The sequence below is a fragment of the Amblyomma americanum genome, chromosome 1, assembly GCF_052857255.1.
Source record: "Amblyomma americanum isolate KBUSLIRL-KWMA chromosome 1, ASM5285725v1, whole genome shotgun sequence".
In the NCBI taxonomy this organism is placed as follows: Eukaryota; Metazoa; Arthropoda; class Arachnida; order Ixodida; family Ixodidae; genus Amblyomma; species Amblyomma americanum.
This window is the reverse complement of record NC_135497.1, coordinates 306,445,277-306,463,014: the sequence shown is the minus strand read 5'-3', so window position 1 is coordinate 306,463,014 and position 17,738 is coordinate 306,445,277. Positions and strand designations below refer to the sequence as shown.

Genomic DNA, 17,738 nt, shown 5'->3' with positions numbered 1-17,738 from the left:
GACAACTAGAATAGCTTATACAGCATAGCTGAGGTGCTCTGCCCCCAGAAACTAATTTCGAGACGATTTTTCAGCAGATATGGTGTGTAAAACCTCGTTGATACGTTCCCGGTTCATACGATTTCCCGGTTCGTACGATCAAATCGCGGACATTGCGATCAAATCGTGGACATTTAAAAATGTCCCATAGAGTTACTGTATATTTCCCGATTAATACGTTCCTGAAAAACACGATTTCCCGGCTACTACGTCTAAAAGTTACACAAATTGTGATCGTATAGTACGTTTATTGACCAACCGCACATGTGCAAACATACAAGTGGCCTGAATGAGAGGGCACGCGGCACGTTTTTTGCGGCAGTCATCCGCCGTGGTGGCTTCTCTGCTGTACCTCGATGAAACGAGGCGAAGCATCACCACCAAGAACAAAAAAAAACCGCGCGCTAGCATTCGCGACGGGCGTTTCTGCGGCGACTCGATATGAAGAGAAACGCTGAGGTTTCTTCGCGGTGCATAAGGGAAAGGAGGCGAAGCTTCTACGAACGGGCCGAGTCTACAACAATGAGCCGCCGCGGTGGCTTTCCCACAGTACTTCGGAGCAAAGGGGCGAAGCATACGAAAATGACTGGGAAGAAAGATTTTGGTTACTTTCGTCACTGCCGTCGACGGACCGGAGGCGATACGAATTTCCTTCCGCGCTAAAGAAAGCGCAAACGTGGAGGGCTGAATTCAGCGAGATCTGGAATAGGATCTGTTCAGCTCTTGTGCTAAGAAATGCCAATCGACATTTTTATGGTGAAATTGTCAATGTCTTTTTACCTCATTCAACAGCTACATTTCTCAAAATCAGGCGGTTTCGATCATACGTTTTCTCCCGCAATTAAAAAAACGTATCAACGAGGCTTTAACTATTCGTACCCCCAACAGGAAATGGACCAGTTCCTCACTAGCCTGCCTTGCCACAAGAGCAATATGGTTGAATCAGATGCTGCAATAGCATGAAACTTCTGTTACAGGAGGATACAGGTGCTGGCCTTTACAGTGTATCATAATTCCATTCACTTCATGTGGCTGCACTGTGTGTTGAGAACAAACCTCAGCCTAACACTGTAAATGTGATGCATGCGCAGTTTGTCTTGGTGACAGGTGCAAATGGCATCTGCAAGTGCACACAATGTCTCCTTGCAGACACAGTGGCACCCACTTGCATTTGATTTCAACCAGTTCTCTAAACAGCAGACAGATTTTTTCGTGCTTTGCAGAGGGTGCCACATCTTGTGAAACAGGCAGATTATGTAGTAAGTGATGTATTTGACCACAAAAGAAGTGTCTCTGTCTACTGTAATTATGAGCAACAAGTCATGCTGGCTATGGCAGCAGTGCCCAAGCTTTTGTGTGTCACGTTCTCCGAGTATTTTGACTGTGTGGCAGAGGAATTTCCCACTGTGCACTCTGGTAACACCCTCGGAGAAGCATTTGGCGAGCTTCGCGAAGTGCCTTGCATCGCATTTTTGATGCTTGCCGACAAAAGCCTGCTTGGAATGATTCCACATCTGAATTCGTGACAGCAAGGGAGGGGGAGGTGCATTAACTACAGAATGCATATCCCTTTTGTTTCAAATGTGTCCTCTGTCTGCTGACTGAATTTGATTTGGTTAGCGCATGCAACCAAGACTTGTGCTGCATCACAACCACCAGCAAACCAATAAACATCACCACGAGAAAAACTGATTCACTCCTTTTCAGGCATTTATTCAAGGACATTTAACCCACTTCTTACTTTGCAGGAGCTCATTATCACAGATGTATATAACAGCTTTCACGAGACCACAATAGTGCTAGAATTAGCCACTGGAATACAGCAGTGTTCCACAGTGTTTAGTTTATAAACCTCCTTATGCAACATTCATCAACAGCATGGCAAAAAGACAGCTTACGTATACACAAGTTACTAGAAAAGTGGGCAAAGCACAACAAAGCCATTCTGGCATTGGAAGAAAAAAGCGAGGTGCTAGGCAAAGGAAATGGGCCACTTTGCAGCCAAGCACCAAAAGACAGTGGCTTTATCTCTGCCCATGCCTCTCATGGGGAAACAATATTTTCAACAGCAGCCCAGATTAATGGAGAACACTATCTGCAATCCACATGAAAGAGCTGGTAGCTGCGAAGCTGCACAGACACAGGAGACAAAATGAGGCTTCCATGCAACAAACTACCATTACAGTTATAAAGGAAACGAAAATCAAGCTTAAAGATTTACAGGTACACGATATGACACTGCCAGTGCAGTCTTGTGGTTATATATATATATATCGCTCAGCACTGTAGACCACAACAATGGCTGCAGACTATGCGTGCATGCGGGGCATTGCTGCTCTGCATCCGGTGGCACAGGGATGATGCCAACGTCGAACTACCTTGCATTGTGCAAGTTCACACCACAGCAGTGCTGGGCAGGTGCCCCCCTCCTTGAGCTCTGCTGCAAACTATGCGTTGCTCCACCGGGACAGCTGTGGACCTCATGAGTACCAACAGAGCAAGGTGCACAAAGTTGACTTGGACGCTCGGACCTCGAATTGGCTGCTTCCACGGGACGACAGAGTTGGGGCAGTGCAGGCCAAGAGACCTGCACTGCCCCGCACAGCCAGTATTATGCACAGTCTAAGAGCAAAGAGCAAGCATGGCATCTTTGGTGCTGTGACTACTCTCTATACAAAGCAGTCGTTCCACTGGCAGTTTTGCTTATTTGGATAACGGTTGAAAATTATGTCCTTGCACGCAGGTGTACAAACAACACTGTGCACATACATCCCTCCCCAACCACCCCTTAACAGCACACAGGAGAAACATGCCTGCATAGAGCACCCACGTAGGCTGTGTACAGTGGCCATTGACACACGCAGTACGGTCTGCTCAAGGGTAGTCTCTTGCTGCGATTAGCACTGCCACTAAGGTTAACACAAATTGCACCCACCCATCGCACCACTGGTAAGGCGCCCTCTGCCTTGCACTTTGCAACTGTGCAGAGGTCAGGCATGGAAACAACACAAAACAAAACTGCAATGGGCAGAACAGGGTCAAGGGCTCACATAGGCAACCCCCACTTCCGTCCCCCTACAGAGTGACTTTGCCTTCCATCACTGAGAAGAAGCGTTGACCCGTGGGAGGAGACCAGAGGTTTACGGTGGAAGACTACCGGTGGCATTTTCTCCTGGCTGCACTCTCCTGTAACAGCTGTTTCTAGCACAAAGCAACACAGTCCCAACAAATAAACATGTAGCAGCAAGGTAATTTTTTTTTATGCAGCCCCTGCTTTCTCCATGGCACACCTTGGCTGACTACAGCATGTGGCTGATGTCCCAGATCTGTGGAAGAAAAGTAAACCACTTCTATCAAACCCTTATGTGACATTTAATTAAATTTAAACTATTGCACTTCCACCTCTGAAAGTCCACTGAAAACTAAGTTGCAGGCAACTCTTGCCGTTATAAAACATATAGACCAACACCGACCTGTGACATAAGAATGACAAGGTACTGCTGCTGTCACCAGGTAGGGATAACAGCTGTCGGTGCAGCCTATATGAATGCATGCAAAGAAAATGTCTCAATTTTCTCTTAAAAGTGCACCTATGAAGGTGGCAGTTCATTATCAGTTTGCAAGTACTTTTAAAGAGACTGAAAAAGTTATACAAAGTCATTTCGAAGCCGATATCTTTTTTAAAATGTCGCAATATGTGCCCATTAAAGGGAAGCTGAAACGGTTTTCAAATCGCATGAAACGCTGTGGTCGGGAAGAAAGGACCTTGAAAATCGTGTGTAAATTTTTTCTCGATTCTGTCCGCAAACAGAGCTGCAATCGCTTCTTAAAAACCCTCCGCCGGCACGCCCTCGTCTCTTCCGGAAGCACCGGGTGGGGGGACGGCAGAGACGGAGAACTGGCGGAAGTGACGCCATTCACGGAGAGTCGGCAGGACGTCCGGCTGCGCTTGCTCCGCTGCGGCCCGCGCTTTGGCGAACGACAGATAAACGCAACCTTCTGCCAGTGCCGTTTGCTTTCTCTCGTTTCAGAGTTCCTTGTAATGCTTGAAGCCTGTATATAAACCAGTTTTGGTATGGTACTCCTTTGGTATGGTACTCCTTTCGAACAGCGCTCAGCACACAGCTTGGTAGAATCCGTCGGTTGCTCTCCCCCAGCCTTTTCCACGTTAACCAGACAATCTGGTGGTACGCAGCATGCCGAAACTGCCTGCACAAAATATGTGCTGCAATAATTCTCTTTTCGTTATATTACTTTCTTACCTGTTTGTAAACTCTGCCTTTTCCAGCTGGTTCACATCCATGCCGAGTTAAGGCCACTTCCAGCAATGCTTTACTGAGGCACACACACAGTCTTGAACTTTTTTGAGCTCGTTACGCACTGTGTGCCTTTTTGCTTTTTCCTGATTGCTTGCGCCTCATGGCAAAACAAGCAATTCTCTTAATCTTTCATCAGCGTGCAGCACATGCAGCTGCACCTAACTGAACAAAAAAAAAAACGACTATATAAGCCTAGCATACTTGAGCAAAGCAAACATTTGCATTCATGAGCGCTTGGTCATGGCTGACGATCGACAATGGCGTCAGAATTCATACAAATTTGTCCTTGAGTCAGAACGGCAAAGCTGTCGATCAGCGGTACGCATATATCTGCCACAAGTAATTCTGCTCGTTATCTCGATACACTACAGCAGCAACTATATCTCGCAGCACACTAGTTTTGATGAGCAGCACTGAGAGCAACGAAATTTCCGGCTTGCAGGCGCCGCCATGCGGTCGCTTCTCTATTGCTTAGCTTCTTATCAGGCGGTGGCACCAGTTTTCTGTTTATTCTGTAGTTCTCAACGATTTCGGAATAGGTTTGCACGCGCTCGTCCAGATTCCGACAGTCCGGCGTTTCCACAGTACCCGGAAACAAAGAATATGGGAATGCGCTGACTACACCGGAGTCGACGAAGATATTGATAGCAGAGAAAGCTGGGAAGCCCTGCTGCGCAGCGAAGAACCCGCTCAGCAGAAACAAGGCAATCCGCCTGGCGGCTGGTGCCGCGAAGAGACAAAATCTCTTTGTTAGCCTTTAGTCGCGGAGGCTCCGGCCCCCGCCCTCCACGCCTGCGTGCCGGGGGCGGTGAGTAGTAAGGGGTCTCCATTTCCGGTGGAAATAAAAGCTGTCATCCACCCATCCATCCAGTTGAGATTTCCAAAACGCGAAAATGTCGCGACTTGACTTTCGCTGCCGGCGCACTCCGCGGCATCGATCGTTGGTTCCGCCGTTTTCTGAAGCCGCTGATGGCTCGAACATGCATGGTGAAAGTCCAAACTGTTCAACACTGCTTGAATTATCCATAATTTCTAAAACGTAGTCCTTAAAAGCCCGCTGAAGCAACGCGCTACGCAGCAACGCTGTCGGTGCCGGTCGGAGATCCCCGTGGATGACGTCACGACGGTCCCAACCAATCGCGGGCAAGAGCGGCGTTCGCTCGGCGCCCTGAGGCTATGGGGCGCGTTTTCTTCTAAAAACAACTTTTTGCGTTTATTTCCGCTCTTTTTGAATGAGATATTCTGTTTCAGCGGTCTAAAAGCTACAAAATGACGTAGAGAACTCATTTTTTTCGAAAAGTGCTTCAGCTTCCCTTTAAGATGCTGGACATACCCTCCAGACGCTCAATCAGCTAGGTGTTTCTCCGAATCTGACAAGCTTCTCGTGCAATCTAACATACGCTACACTTGCTCATAAATACAGTGGTTTAAACTACCGTATTTACTTAAATCTAAGCCGACCCCCTAAAGTCCGAAGCCTACAAAAAAAAATATAGATTACCTCAAATGTAGGCCGAACAAAAAAAGCGAGGACAGCGTTCACAAAATGAAAACAGCATTTATTTGAATCTGAACGTGCAGAGCTCATTCAACGTCATCGTCGCTGCTAGACTCGTCGCTGTGTTCCTTGTCACTGTCACCTTCAAACAGTGCACTATTTTCGGTACCGTCAAGCACATTAGATATGCTGCACTTTTTAAAGGTGCGCACGATCAAAGTACCTGGGATGTCGTCCCACGCTGCAGCTACCCAGCCCGCCAGCAGCGATAGCGATGCACGTTTGATGCAGCCCGTTGCCGTTAGCATGTGGTCTTCGTCAGTCAACCACTCCAAGTAATATTTCCGCAGACGATCCTTGAAAGGTTTGTTGATGCAGACATCAAGTGGCTGCAACTGGCCCGTCATGCCACCCGGTATGACAGCGAGGTCCATGTTCGCTTGGGCGAGCGCAGCCTTCACGTCGGTCAAGTGCCCACGGTAAGAGTCGACGACAAGGAGCGAGTTCTTTGCCAAAAAGGCTCTTGGACGCCATCACCACACAATCTTAACCCACTCTTCCACCATCGCACCCGTCATCCACCCGTTCAAATTTGCCCGCACAATGACATTTCTTGGGAAAGTTTCTCGAGCAGGCAGTGTCTTCCTTTTAAATATCATATTAGGAGGGAGTTTATGTCCATCAGCTGTGCAGCACAGCATCACAGTTGTGCGCTGCTTTTCGTAGCCCGCAGAGTACACCTTCACCTCCTTGGCACCCTTTTCATTCACGGTGTACGCCACTGGCATATCAAAATACACAGCCGTCTGGTCGGCGTTGCCGATTTGCCCACGGTCTTAGCCTGCCACTTCTCTCTTTCGCAGCATGTAGCGCTGAAAAGCTATCAGCTTTTCTTCGAAATCGCTTGGCAGCTTCTGGATGATTGAAGCGCGACGTCGGAGGCTGCAGCCGAAGCGCTTCATGAATTTCTGAAGCCCCAGGGCTGGCTTTGAAATCCTTTGGCATTAGGCCTCGCTCCCTCTAAAGTTCCCTAGCTTTCGCTTGGAGCACTTCTGCTGTCAATGGAAGGGCAGCTGTTCTCTGCGTACGAACAAAGTCAGCCAAAACTGTCTCCACTTCGTGATGACGGCCTTTTTTTGGTCCGCTAAATGCCATCCTCGTTGCGGCGCACGCAAAAAGCTGCCGTCGTTGTCCCTCCAACGACGTACCTTTTTCTCGTCGACGCTGAAGTCCCGCCCGGCTTGAAGGTTCGATGATGCCTCTGCGGCTATCACAACTTTTCGCCTGAAAGCGGCACTGTAGTAGCATCTCCTGCTTGGTGCCATCGCGATAACACCACGCCGCACACCGATACGGCTGACACGGCACAGGTCACAATGGCGACCTCGCTTGTGTATGGTTGGCTACTGGCATGGCTAGTAGCGGCTGCGATACTGACTTTTTTAGATGGCGCTAGCTATGTACCGTATTTAGCAGTTTCAATGAAAAACTGGCGCGTTTTTAAAAATCCTCGAATTTAAGCCGATTCTAGAGTTTGGAATATGATTATTTGAAAAAAACTATCGGCCTAGATTCGAATAAATACGGTAGTTAGGCAGATTCGAATAAATACGGTAGTTAGGCTATAGAGCTCTACAAGGATGGCAGTTCTTGAAAGGTGTGATAAGCTAAATGTACACCATAGCAGACAACGGCACCGCCGATACCCCCAGCCGCCTCCGGCATCCACAAGCACCCCTATATTTGTAAGCACGGTGTTGGTCTATAGGCATCTGATCGAAAACTGCGAAATTTAATTGCACTAGTCAACTCGAAAAAAAAACACTGAATAGTGACAAACAAGAATTTCATGTCTATACTGTTAACCATACTACAGTCGAGCCCGCTTACAACGAACATAAGCGTCACGCGGAGTCTGTTCGTTATATCCCGAAGTTCGTAGTAAGTGGACCACAGCTTTAAAGACAGCTGCTTGTCAAAACACAAAATTTTTTCTTTGCGAAAAAGTCCGTGATGGACGTCTGTTCCTGCAGCGCAGATCCGATGAGGGATGTTTCCACTTTATTTAAAGCAGAAGCATGCTATTGCCGAGGCCCTTGGCATAGACAAGCTGTCTGAGGCTCTCTATGTAGCTCATTGCTACAGGCGCGCTTATGGGTGCTGGCTCCGAAGTTTCATCCTCATCCGATTTCTCCGAGTAACTCTTGTCCCGCACTTCAGAAACGATGCCCTCCGTGCACGGTTCCGCGGTGTCGGCGTCGTCATCAACAGAAATAAAATCATTCCAACCAATGTCATGACCCCCCATGTCGAAGTCGACGACGCGCTGCCACAAATCGCAACCGGGCTGGTCATCTTCCGAAGCATCAGGCTCGGCATCAGACACTGTGTCGACGAAGCCGGCCTTGCGGAAGCAGTTCCGCTCGCCAGTAGCAGTCATCTCCGCCCAGGCCACTTTCATCATCTCTACCGCTGAATACAATGAAAATGGGCACGGTGTTCCCATCCACCATCCCGAATTACAACCAGGGCCCGAGACTTGAACGAAGCCATCGAAACGTCCGCACCGCAACAAGAGTGACAAAAGCGCGTGATGGGGTAGACGTGCAACGTGCACAGGTGGCAATCAAGCCAATCGAGCTAAAGATACAGATGCAAAGCACCAGCGGCGAGACCAATGAGGGGTGTCCGTGAGCGTCAGTGCAGCCACCTCTTGGCTCCCACGGAAGGCCTGCTTCACGGAGCGTGGACTCTGTGGCGTGCGGCACTGGTGGCGCACGATTGATCGCGGAGGCCACGCGCGGATTTGCAAGAGAGTGAGGAGAGGGGAGTGGAGCTGCGAGGAAGGGCGAGAGGGCGATGCTGGAAGGCACGTCGGCAGGGAAGGGTAGCTTGCTCGAGAGCGGCGCCAGCAGCGGGCAGTCAGCCTGCGATGAGTCTCCGGAAAACATGCCGCGCGCACAAAGGGGTCGGAGGCAGGTTATCTCGCATCGGGGCTTTACGTAGTCTGTTTGCTGTAACCAATCAGCAGGGCTTAATGACATTCGTTATACGTGTGATTGCGTGCCATTGAAACAATGTATATTTTGACGGTCGCGCCAGCGGTGGGCAGTCAGCCTGCGATGAGTCTCCGGAAAACATGCCGCGCGCACGAAGGGGTCGGAGGCAGGTTATCTCGCATCGGGGCTTTACGCAGTCTGTTTGCTGTAACCAATCAGCAGGGCTTAATGACATTCGTTATACGTGTGATTGCGTGCCATTGAAACAATGTATATTTTGACGGTCGCGCAGGTCTTGTTCGTTATAAGCGAAAGTTCGTCTTAAGTGGGGCCGTTATATGTGGGCTCGACTGTACATAGATTGTGCAGGTGAACACTTTCTTCCACTTATGGCCGGAACAGCAAGTTATTTTTCAAACATCGGGTGCACCTAAGATCACCATTTGCTTCAAAATTTCTTGGTCCTTGCATTTCATCTCAATAGCACTGAAGGAAGCAACTCCAATGTCTGCCAACAGGCTATACTTACACAAGTTCACTACCATTTCCATCCCATCATTTTGAATTCAGTGCAACAATAATTAAGAGTCATACTCCTGTCACACAGGCAATCTCAATGCCCATTGAGTCAGTGGCCATCGAAATTTTAGAGGGCCATCGAGTTGCATGCACCACTGCCACACAGTGAATTTCAATGAACACTGTGCGGGTAGTAACCATGCAATCTGACAGATGGTACTAGATTGCTACACTGAGCAAAAATACGAAGTGAAACAGAGTAAAACGAGCTGAATGTTGGAGCAAGTGCTACTTTTAATTGAAATTTTGTTCAGAAAACCTATTAAAATACTTTACAGTTTGGCACAATCTAGAGACATGTGGACTTCGTTTCAGAAGCAATCACTTTTCGCCGGCAGTACTGCCAGTGACCATGACCATGTTTGTCATGTTCATAGCTACTGTCAGTGCAGCATTTAATGTGCACTTCTTGGTCTCGGTTGCCGAAAAGTGCGCTAAGAAGCAAAAATGGGAGAAATGAAATGGACAACAAAAACAGCGGCAGTCTGTTTACATCTGACCCATGATCTGACCACCTGTAGTTCTGCGAAGCTGTCATTTTGACTACAGAATAAAATTTGTTCATGAACTGGCTAAGGCAGTTTAAAATTGTCATTAAATAAAATTTGAGTTTTTATGTCATGTTTTTTTCAACGCGTGGTGAGTGCGAGGCATTTCTCAAAGGCCCTTGAGATTCCAATGGCCATTCGTGAACACCCCATTGAGTCAATGTCCATCGAGTTCAATGGTGACTGAAAGCCGCCGTGCGCCACTGGCTGATCCCCATCGAGTTCGATGTCCATTGACTCGATGAGCATTCAAACTGCCCGTGCGACAGGAGTATTACAACATTGACCTTGTGCACAGAATAACCAAACTGGAAACAGTCTCACTGAAATGAGAGAGTACAGTCAGCGTCTTACCTTCATGATCCTATCTGTGCCCGTTGTTAAAAGGTGGCCACGGGTCAGGTCCAGATGCATGTGCACAATTGCATGCTTCGCATCGTGGAATGTGGCCATTGAGGTTCGGCTGAAATTGAAAATGGTGCCACACCTCACAATCTGCACACACACTGTGCTAATGTACAAACAGCAGAAACCAAAAACGCATCTGTACACACTGAACTGCCACCACAGGTAGTTCTCAGAAATTATTGCTGCTCTACGAGAATAGAGAATGTGCACTTTAGTTTCTGATCAAAAGAAGGCACAAGCTTGCGGTTAATTCTGAGCCTATGAGGTGAAATGAATGCATCCCATGACTGAGTTACTATAGGTATAATAACCGTGCAAGAACACTAGCCCTGCGAAAGCCCCGAGGGTAAAATAAATGAAATGAAATTCTGCAATGATTGACTATCAACCGCCCAATGTTGCTTTGTCACCAGACAACTACAGATGGTGTTCAAATGAAGCCAGGCTAATGACATGGGTATTCTGACACAATATGAAGGCAGTCTTGCTGAGGCAGGAACACTTCTCATTCATTAAAATTGGTAGCCAATTATCTTTACCATTGCACATGCATCAAATTTTCAAATACAAGGCTGCAGAGGATCACATGAAACACCTGATGCAGTAACCCGTCAAAAGATGCTGGTTTATGGGAGTTTAACGTCCCAAAGCGACTCGGGCTATGAGGAACGCCGTAGTGAAGGACTCCGAAAATTTTGACCACCTGGGGTTATTTAACGTGCACTGACATCGCACAGTACACGGGCCTCTAGAATTTCACCTCCATCGAAATTCGATCGCCGCGGCCGGGATCGAACCCGTGTCTTTTGGGCCAGCAGCCGAGGCCATAAACACTGAGCCACCGCGGCAGCCCTTCAAAAGATGTCTCTTTTCCTACACAGAACGAAGCACATGAGTTGCTAGGGATGTACAGTGGCTGGAGCTGTTGCTGGACGCACAAGGCACTGATGCCACTACCAGCTGCTCTCAACCACAATTTATTCAAACCAGCTGTCATCCTAATGCTTTCGATTGCATGCATTTTCTATACTGGCTGAAAACAACTTCAGCAAGGTCCACATTCAGAGTTTGTGTCATAATAAAAAGTGTCATAATCTGCCACAGCGGGCACACCTGATTGGTCAAAATGCCGGAAAGCAGATGTGGTGGTTCGGATGCAGCAAAAAGGGTCGAAGAAACCGGATGGTGCCGTCAAACACATAGCGTATGCAGCAGATACTCGACAGCCAACATGGCGGCGCACTCTGAAGTGGAGCCTCTCGCTTATAAGTGAACTCGTCAACGCTACTGCGTTTTTCGGCCCGTGAACTGACTATAAACTGGGTACAGGACTTTCGCTTCGTCTGTCTTGCCTATAACAAATTGGATGGACAATAAATTTGGCCTGTTTTTTTATTTCGTTGGGACGATTTGGTAGCCCCTAGGCCTAACGAGCGCCAGTTTGTTGCAGAAATTGTTCTCTTCATTCAAACTGAATGGCGCCACTATCACCGAGTGATCTCGTCAGCGTACGTTGAATGATGTAACATAAAGCAGAATCACCCGCAAAATACTTGCGTTTACTGCGCGCAAATGTGCATTTCCTATTCTAGAGCTCTCTGTTAGCTGTTGAAGCGTCCTGCATCATGATCGTGTGTAATGTCTGCCAGCGTGAAACCACTCACGTACACGGATGGTCGGTCAGCAGCGACGCGCTGCTACACCGAAGCGTTTGACATGCCAGAGGTGGTTTTTTGGTGTCCCATACGGTTCTCGATAGCCGCGGTGGTGTGGCTCTGCATCACTGAGCTCGCGAGTTAGCTTGCAAGTTAGTTTTAAGGCGTCAATGGGCATGCGTGCTTTTCATACCATGGCGAACCTATGAAAACATCGTCTGCAAAGTCTCCCAACGCATATACCAAGAGAAACACAGCAAGAAGATTTTTTTAGCTCATCCCTTTTATTTATTTGCAGTGCCTGCATAAAATGAATGAAAAAACAAATTACCGTCTGCACAACTGTCCGATCATAGCACCAATTTACATTCAGCGATGTTGCAGACGGAAAGTCGTCACGGGGTCTTGGTTCAGCCGGCACGAAGCACGCATTGTGCCGCGCTTCGTGCAACAAGTGGGTGCATGTTAGAAATTTTCCTCTCCGTTCCCTTTTCCTCAAGATAAATGTAAAACGCCATGTTGTGCAAACAAGCTAGTTGCCTTTTATTTACTATTGGCGATCGACGGCTGTAGATGCCGCCTTCTGTCACTGAAAAGCCATGCGTGGTTGCGTACAATATTTTCTTCTTTAAGTACACCTCCGGCCTTTACCGTGCAGAAAAGAGTGCCTGAACTATATTGTTTGTATTTGCTGAAGTCAATTGGGTAAATAAAGCAGCTTTGATATTACTCCTTTACAGTGGAATCCGATGTGCAACCAAACTTGTGGCTCAATGTTTCTTCTGTCGCATTGGTCGCATTCTTTTTCTCAGCTAAGAGCAAAAGCGCAGCTGGACGTTTCGCTGTGGCAACCGCAACGCAGTGACATCCTGCCGCCGCTCACAGTCGCAACCGGACAGACATCCACTTCCGGTTTTTTGACCAATCAGGTGTGGCCGCTGCGGCAGATTATGACGCTTTTTATTATGACACAAACTCGGAATACGGCCCCAGAGTGCAAATGCTTTGAGAAACCACACCAATGAAAGTTTATTTATAGATCACAACAAATATCCTACATACCTCCAGAGGTTAAAAGGTAGCCCGTACTACTGGCAATTACCAAAGGGATTCATCTATACATAAAGTGGTTAAAAGACATTTTTTCTGAGCTTGCCACAAGCTACTATGTGGGAATAATCACTATGGGTGTGCGAATATTCAGAATCTCGAATACGAATATGACTATTGTTTAGTCCATATTCAATTCGAGAAATGGATATTTGAGAGTTTCCGAAAATTCGGTAGTGATCGACACCTCGCCGACTGTCAGAAATCTGACCATGGCACAACCACAATATTTGCACCAATTATCCGAAGGTCGAATTTAAAGAGGTGGGAAGACAGTACAAAGGTGTCCTCTTCACTTTCTTCTCAGTCATTTATTGCGTGGATCGGTCGCCGATAGGTTTGAACCTCACTCGAAATTCCGCAAGTGGGCTTTCCCACATATCACGCATGATAAGAACAACCACCAACTTTAAAGAATCGCAATGCGAAAGTGCGCGGTTTCTTGCTTTATCCTTCCCTAATGTTTTTCATACCAAACGACCACACCTACGGCACTCATCCTCTCGCCTTCAAAACTCTTCCTAGTGTGAGCTCCGCCATGTCGTTCAGGTCAAATGTGCATGGCGCATAGTAGCTCGTGCACATATGACGTGCAAGTAATGGAAGGCATGGCGACGAGAGGAGGGCTCCTGGCACTAGGTGGCAGCGGCTACTGGCCACGCATTCGCCAACCATCGAAATCCAGCTATGCGCTGCTTTCAAACACCGACCAGCACGTCACTGGTTGTATACCGTATTTACGCGCATAATTTGCGCACCCTTAAATTATCACCCGGGTTTACAAAAAAACATTTTTTACTCGCATATTTTACGCACCGCGCTGCGCTAGACCACCATCATGCACGCGGGCTCTACCCTATGGCTCTACCCAGTGGCATTCGGCTATTCCGCGTGTTTGTTCGGAAGGCTTTTTGAATCTTTTGTGCACTGGGCGTTCATGGTGGTGTCAGAGGCCGCCGTTACGATCGCGGCGGCACCAGCGGCATCACCATTTGGAACGGCCAGCAGAGCTTCCGAGGAGGATCGGCAGCTGATAGAAGAGCCAACAACGCTGTTTGTTTGGCTGATGCATGCGACTCGACTGCCGGCTACGCTTTTCTTGGTGGCTCTGACAGCTTGTATTTGGTTGTTCGGTAGTGTCTTGCAATGGGATATCACAACTATATGGCAAGTTTCATACTGCTTGTCAGCGCCTTATCACGGCGCAGAGCGGCGAAGCCAGCGAGAATAAAAGCGTGCGCACAAGTTTGCCCATAGACGACAATCGTTGTGTCGGAAAACTTGTGCGCACGTGGCTATTCTTGCTGGCTTCTCAGCTCCGCGCCGTGATAAGGCGCCGACAAGCAGTTTGGTCGACGCTTGTGCCGTACTGTTAAAGAATTGTGCGGTGTGATGATTTATTGATTCGCGGTTGCTTTCCCGGACGAAGTTGCGAAGCAAACTTACGGAATCCGGAACTACTGAACAATTGGCTGGGCCACAAGCGATGACGCTGTTTTAGTGTCTTATTCAGCTTCGTGCATGCACCTTCATGCCATCCCACAAGGGGGGGGGGGCCTTTCATTTAGAGAACTTTTTTTCGGGGGGGGGGGGGGGCGGCCAACGTGGGGTGCGGGTCCGGGTGCTGACGTATACGCAGGAACATACACTATACCTATTTTGTACGTTATGACCTTTGTGGAGTTTTTTAAGTCGCGCTCACGAAATCCCCGCGTAATTTGCGCACCCTAATTTCTGAATAAAAAGTGCGCAAATTATGCGCGTAAATACGGTAGTTTTCTTTTTGGAAGTAGTCTCGCCGTTCAGACGCCAATGTGCGTTGCCCTCACTTATGTGTTCTTCCAGCATGCCAAAACTGCGCGCTCGTCACAAGCTGTTCGCCATTTGTGCGGTGAAGCCTCTGTTCAGTGCATTTTCACATTTTTTTTTGAAGTTTTTATTCTGCAGGGATGGGGGCTTCAATAACTCAACCTTCAGATAATTCCGGCATTTCTTCTGGTCTCTTCCAAGGTCCCAATTTATGAGGTTTTACTGCCCAACATATTTTTAGCTGCCAGTCATGTCAATTCAAGGATTTCATCTGCTCACTTAGTTTGCATGACCACATTACAGGTTGCATACTGTTATGCTGTCTAATCAAGCAGTGCAAATTTCTGTACATGCCTTTATTTTTTATGGTCCTGAGTTGGTCTAGTTTTGTTTAATTTCAGTAGCAAAGACCATACACTTATGAGAAAATAAGGACAACAACGTTTGCCTCTTTATCTTTCCCTGAAAACAATTTTTAATATTGAGCAGATATTTGATATTCAATTTGATATTCGAAGTTGTTTTTTCCCCCATATTTGTATTCGATTCATATTTGAATATTTAAATATTTGCACATCCCTAGTAATCCCTCACAAAACTGTCCAGTTCTAAAATGTAATGCAGTGTTGAACATGGAATGCTGAAGTCTAAGGAAGCTAGTTTTAGTCTGAGACTTCTGATGTGAACATGTGTTTGTGAAGGTTTGGCAGATTCTTCTATGAGAACAGTGCAGCACACTCTTAAGAAAGTCACTGATGTACACGGTTGGCATTCCAGCTACGAAATAAAGATCTTCGTCAATACTTATGTCACTTTGCACTGCACTAGCACAGGCAGGGGCTTAGCATTTATTTTTCTATCTTATTAGACAGCTGCACCCTAGCAAATGTACACTACACATCATTTTGACATTATAGTGGTGTGGATCATGAACCACAATCAAGATGTAAACTTTGCACCAGAAAAATGGCAGAGGAATTATCACAAGACATATGTTGCACCACCTGTCTAACTCTCATAACCAGTTGCAGGCCCACTCAGCCACATAATACCATTAATAAGATTCTCACAGACTTCTGCCGTCAGTGCTCTGGAGAAGCTTATTACTCCAGCCATGATCATGTATTTACTACTGCAGCTAGCAGACTTCAGTTACTGCCTCCATGCTGTCCCACCAAGTACCTTCAAGCACATAATCTTGGCAAGTGAATTTTGTACCTATATTTTGGCATCTGTGTAATGCTGCTATGTTTGCACTAGTAAACCTGTGATGCAACTGAGTGGGCCTTCAAACTGATCTCGGATGAATGCAACCTGGTTTCATACCCAGCCAAGGGAAACCTCTTCCTGCGCTAGGTTGGCAACGATTTCAACTGACAACTTAATCACCAATTAACCAGAAACCACTGCAGCAAGAATGAAAAGGACATTAAAAATTTCCACTACAGCATTATCATAGACTGACGAAGTGCTCTGAAATAGCAAATCCTGTGCAGTGTTCACTGTACAAATTACTTCATTGATTCTACAGTCGAAGTAAGTGTGAGAAGTAGTTACAAGACAACACAAGACGAAGGGAACTCACTCGTCATCTGTGATTACCACATGGCACTCGTCACAGACACGGACATCAAACTCGTAGCCCATTATAGGAATACAGCTCCGGTTGGAGCTGCACTTGTCACAGACTGCCTTGCCACATTTGCGACAGTGGTGCTAGCAAGAGAAAAAAAAAAGCAATTTTGTGAGTGGTGTGTGTCAATAAAGCAGTTTTATCACACGAAAGTTGAAGAGAGCAAGGTATGCCAAATCCTTTCTCCATGCAGCTTTACCTAGATGTGTCGGCTTCTACATAAAGCACAAATGGCACATTGTCCTTCAGAATAAACAACTTGATGCCATGCCGATAAAACGAAGCATGTCTACCTTCCTTTGTACTCTGTTTACATGCCAGTGGCAAGTGTACAAGAGGAAACAGTGCAGCAGTGGTAAGTAGTATTTGCTACTCCTACCTGCAGGTTCAAAGCAGAATGCGCGATTTCTTTTCAACTCAACCATAAGAAGGGCACAATGAGAGAAGGCAGTGAATGTGGACAATGCACTAGCTTGGCACTTTTCAGAGACTACTGCACGAAAGCAATGGTGCATCCTAACTAACAGTAGTGAACACAATAAGCTCCAGCAGCACAAAAAAGCGCAACGAACCACTTCAGGATAATAGCAGCCAAATTTAAAGTGACCTGTGACAGGAACATCAGTATGACAAGCCACACTGCCCGCAGAAAATGGCACAACCTTTTGCAAATACAGATTGCCCACATCAACCATCCCAGACTTTATGGGTGGGCACTTCTGGCAGGGACAGTCTTACGAAACACATTTATAGCACTGAACAAACCAGCTAAAACTCTAGTTTAACTTGCGCCATTTGCAGAGGATTAGGGCAATGATTAAAGGGGCTGATTGGCATAGCAACACACTGCAAAGAAAAGAAAAAAGATGGGATGCGGCTTAAGACAAACCCGCAGCCCATGTTTGTGAATCTTCCAAGCTTTTACCCTTGAAACAAAAAACAAAAGCTTATTCAAATAGCCTTTCTCACACGACTTTCTCCACATGCATGCCTCTCCTAGTCTGCCCTCTTTCGAGCTCCAGTGGTTGAAAACAAACCATCAGCTTCTACTACATATGCACAATTTGTGCTGGCAATGTATTGCTTGCCCTCTTGCCAGCACAAAGCGAAAGATAGCAGCAGCTGCAAGCACCCACCTCCC

At 47.1% G+C, this 17,738-nt stretch overlaps 1 protein-coding gene across 2 annotated transcripts in view; it reads right to left on the bottom strand.

Moving 5' to 3' along the window:
• Positions 1–1,725: 1,725 nt before the first annotated feature.
• The window catches only part of Wdfy2 (WD repeat and FYVE domain containing 2), a 41,128-nt gene continuing 25,115 nt past the window's right edge, over positions 1,726–17,738 (bottom strand). For both annotated transcript variants that reach the window (XM_077649658.1, XM_077649659.1), the window contains exons 11-13: positions 16,550–16,680; positions 10,337–10,445; positions 1,726–3,365 (exon numbers count right to left, since the gene is read on the bottom strand). In XM_077649658.1, the coding sequence (XP_077505784.1) occupies positions 3,339–3,365; positions 10,337–10,445; positions 16,550–16,680 (267 nt within the window). In that variant the 3' untranslated portion in view covers positions 1,726–3,338. The remainder of the gene's footprint in view (positions 3,366–10,336; positions 10,446–16,549; positions 16,681–17,738) is intronic.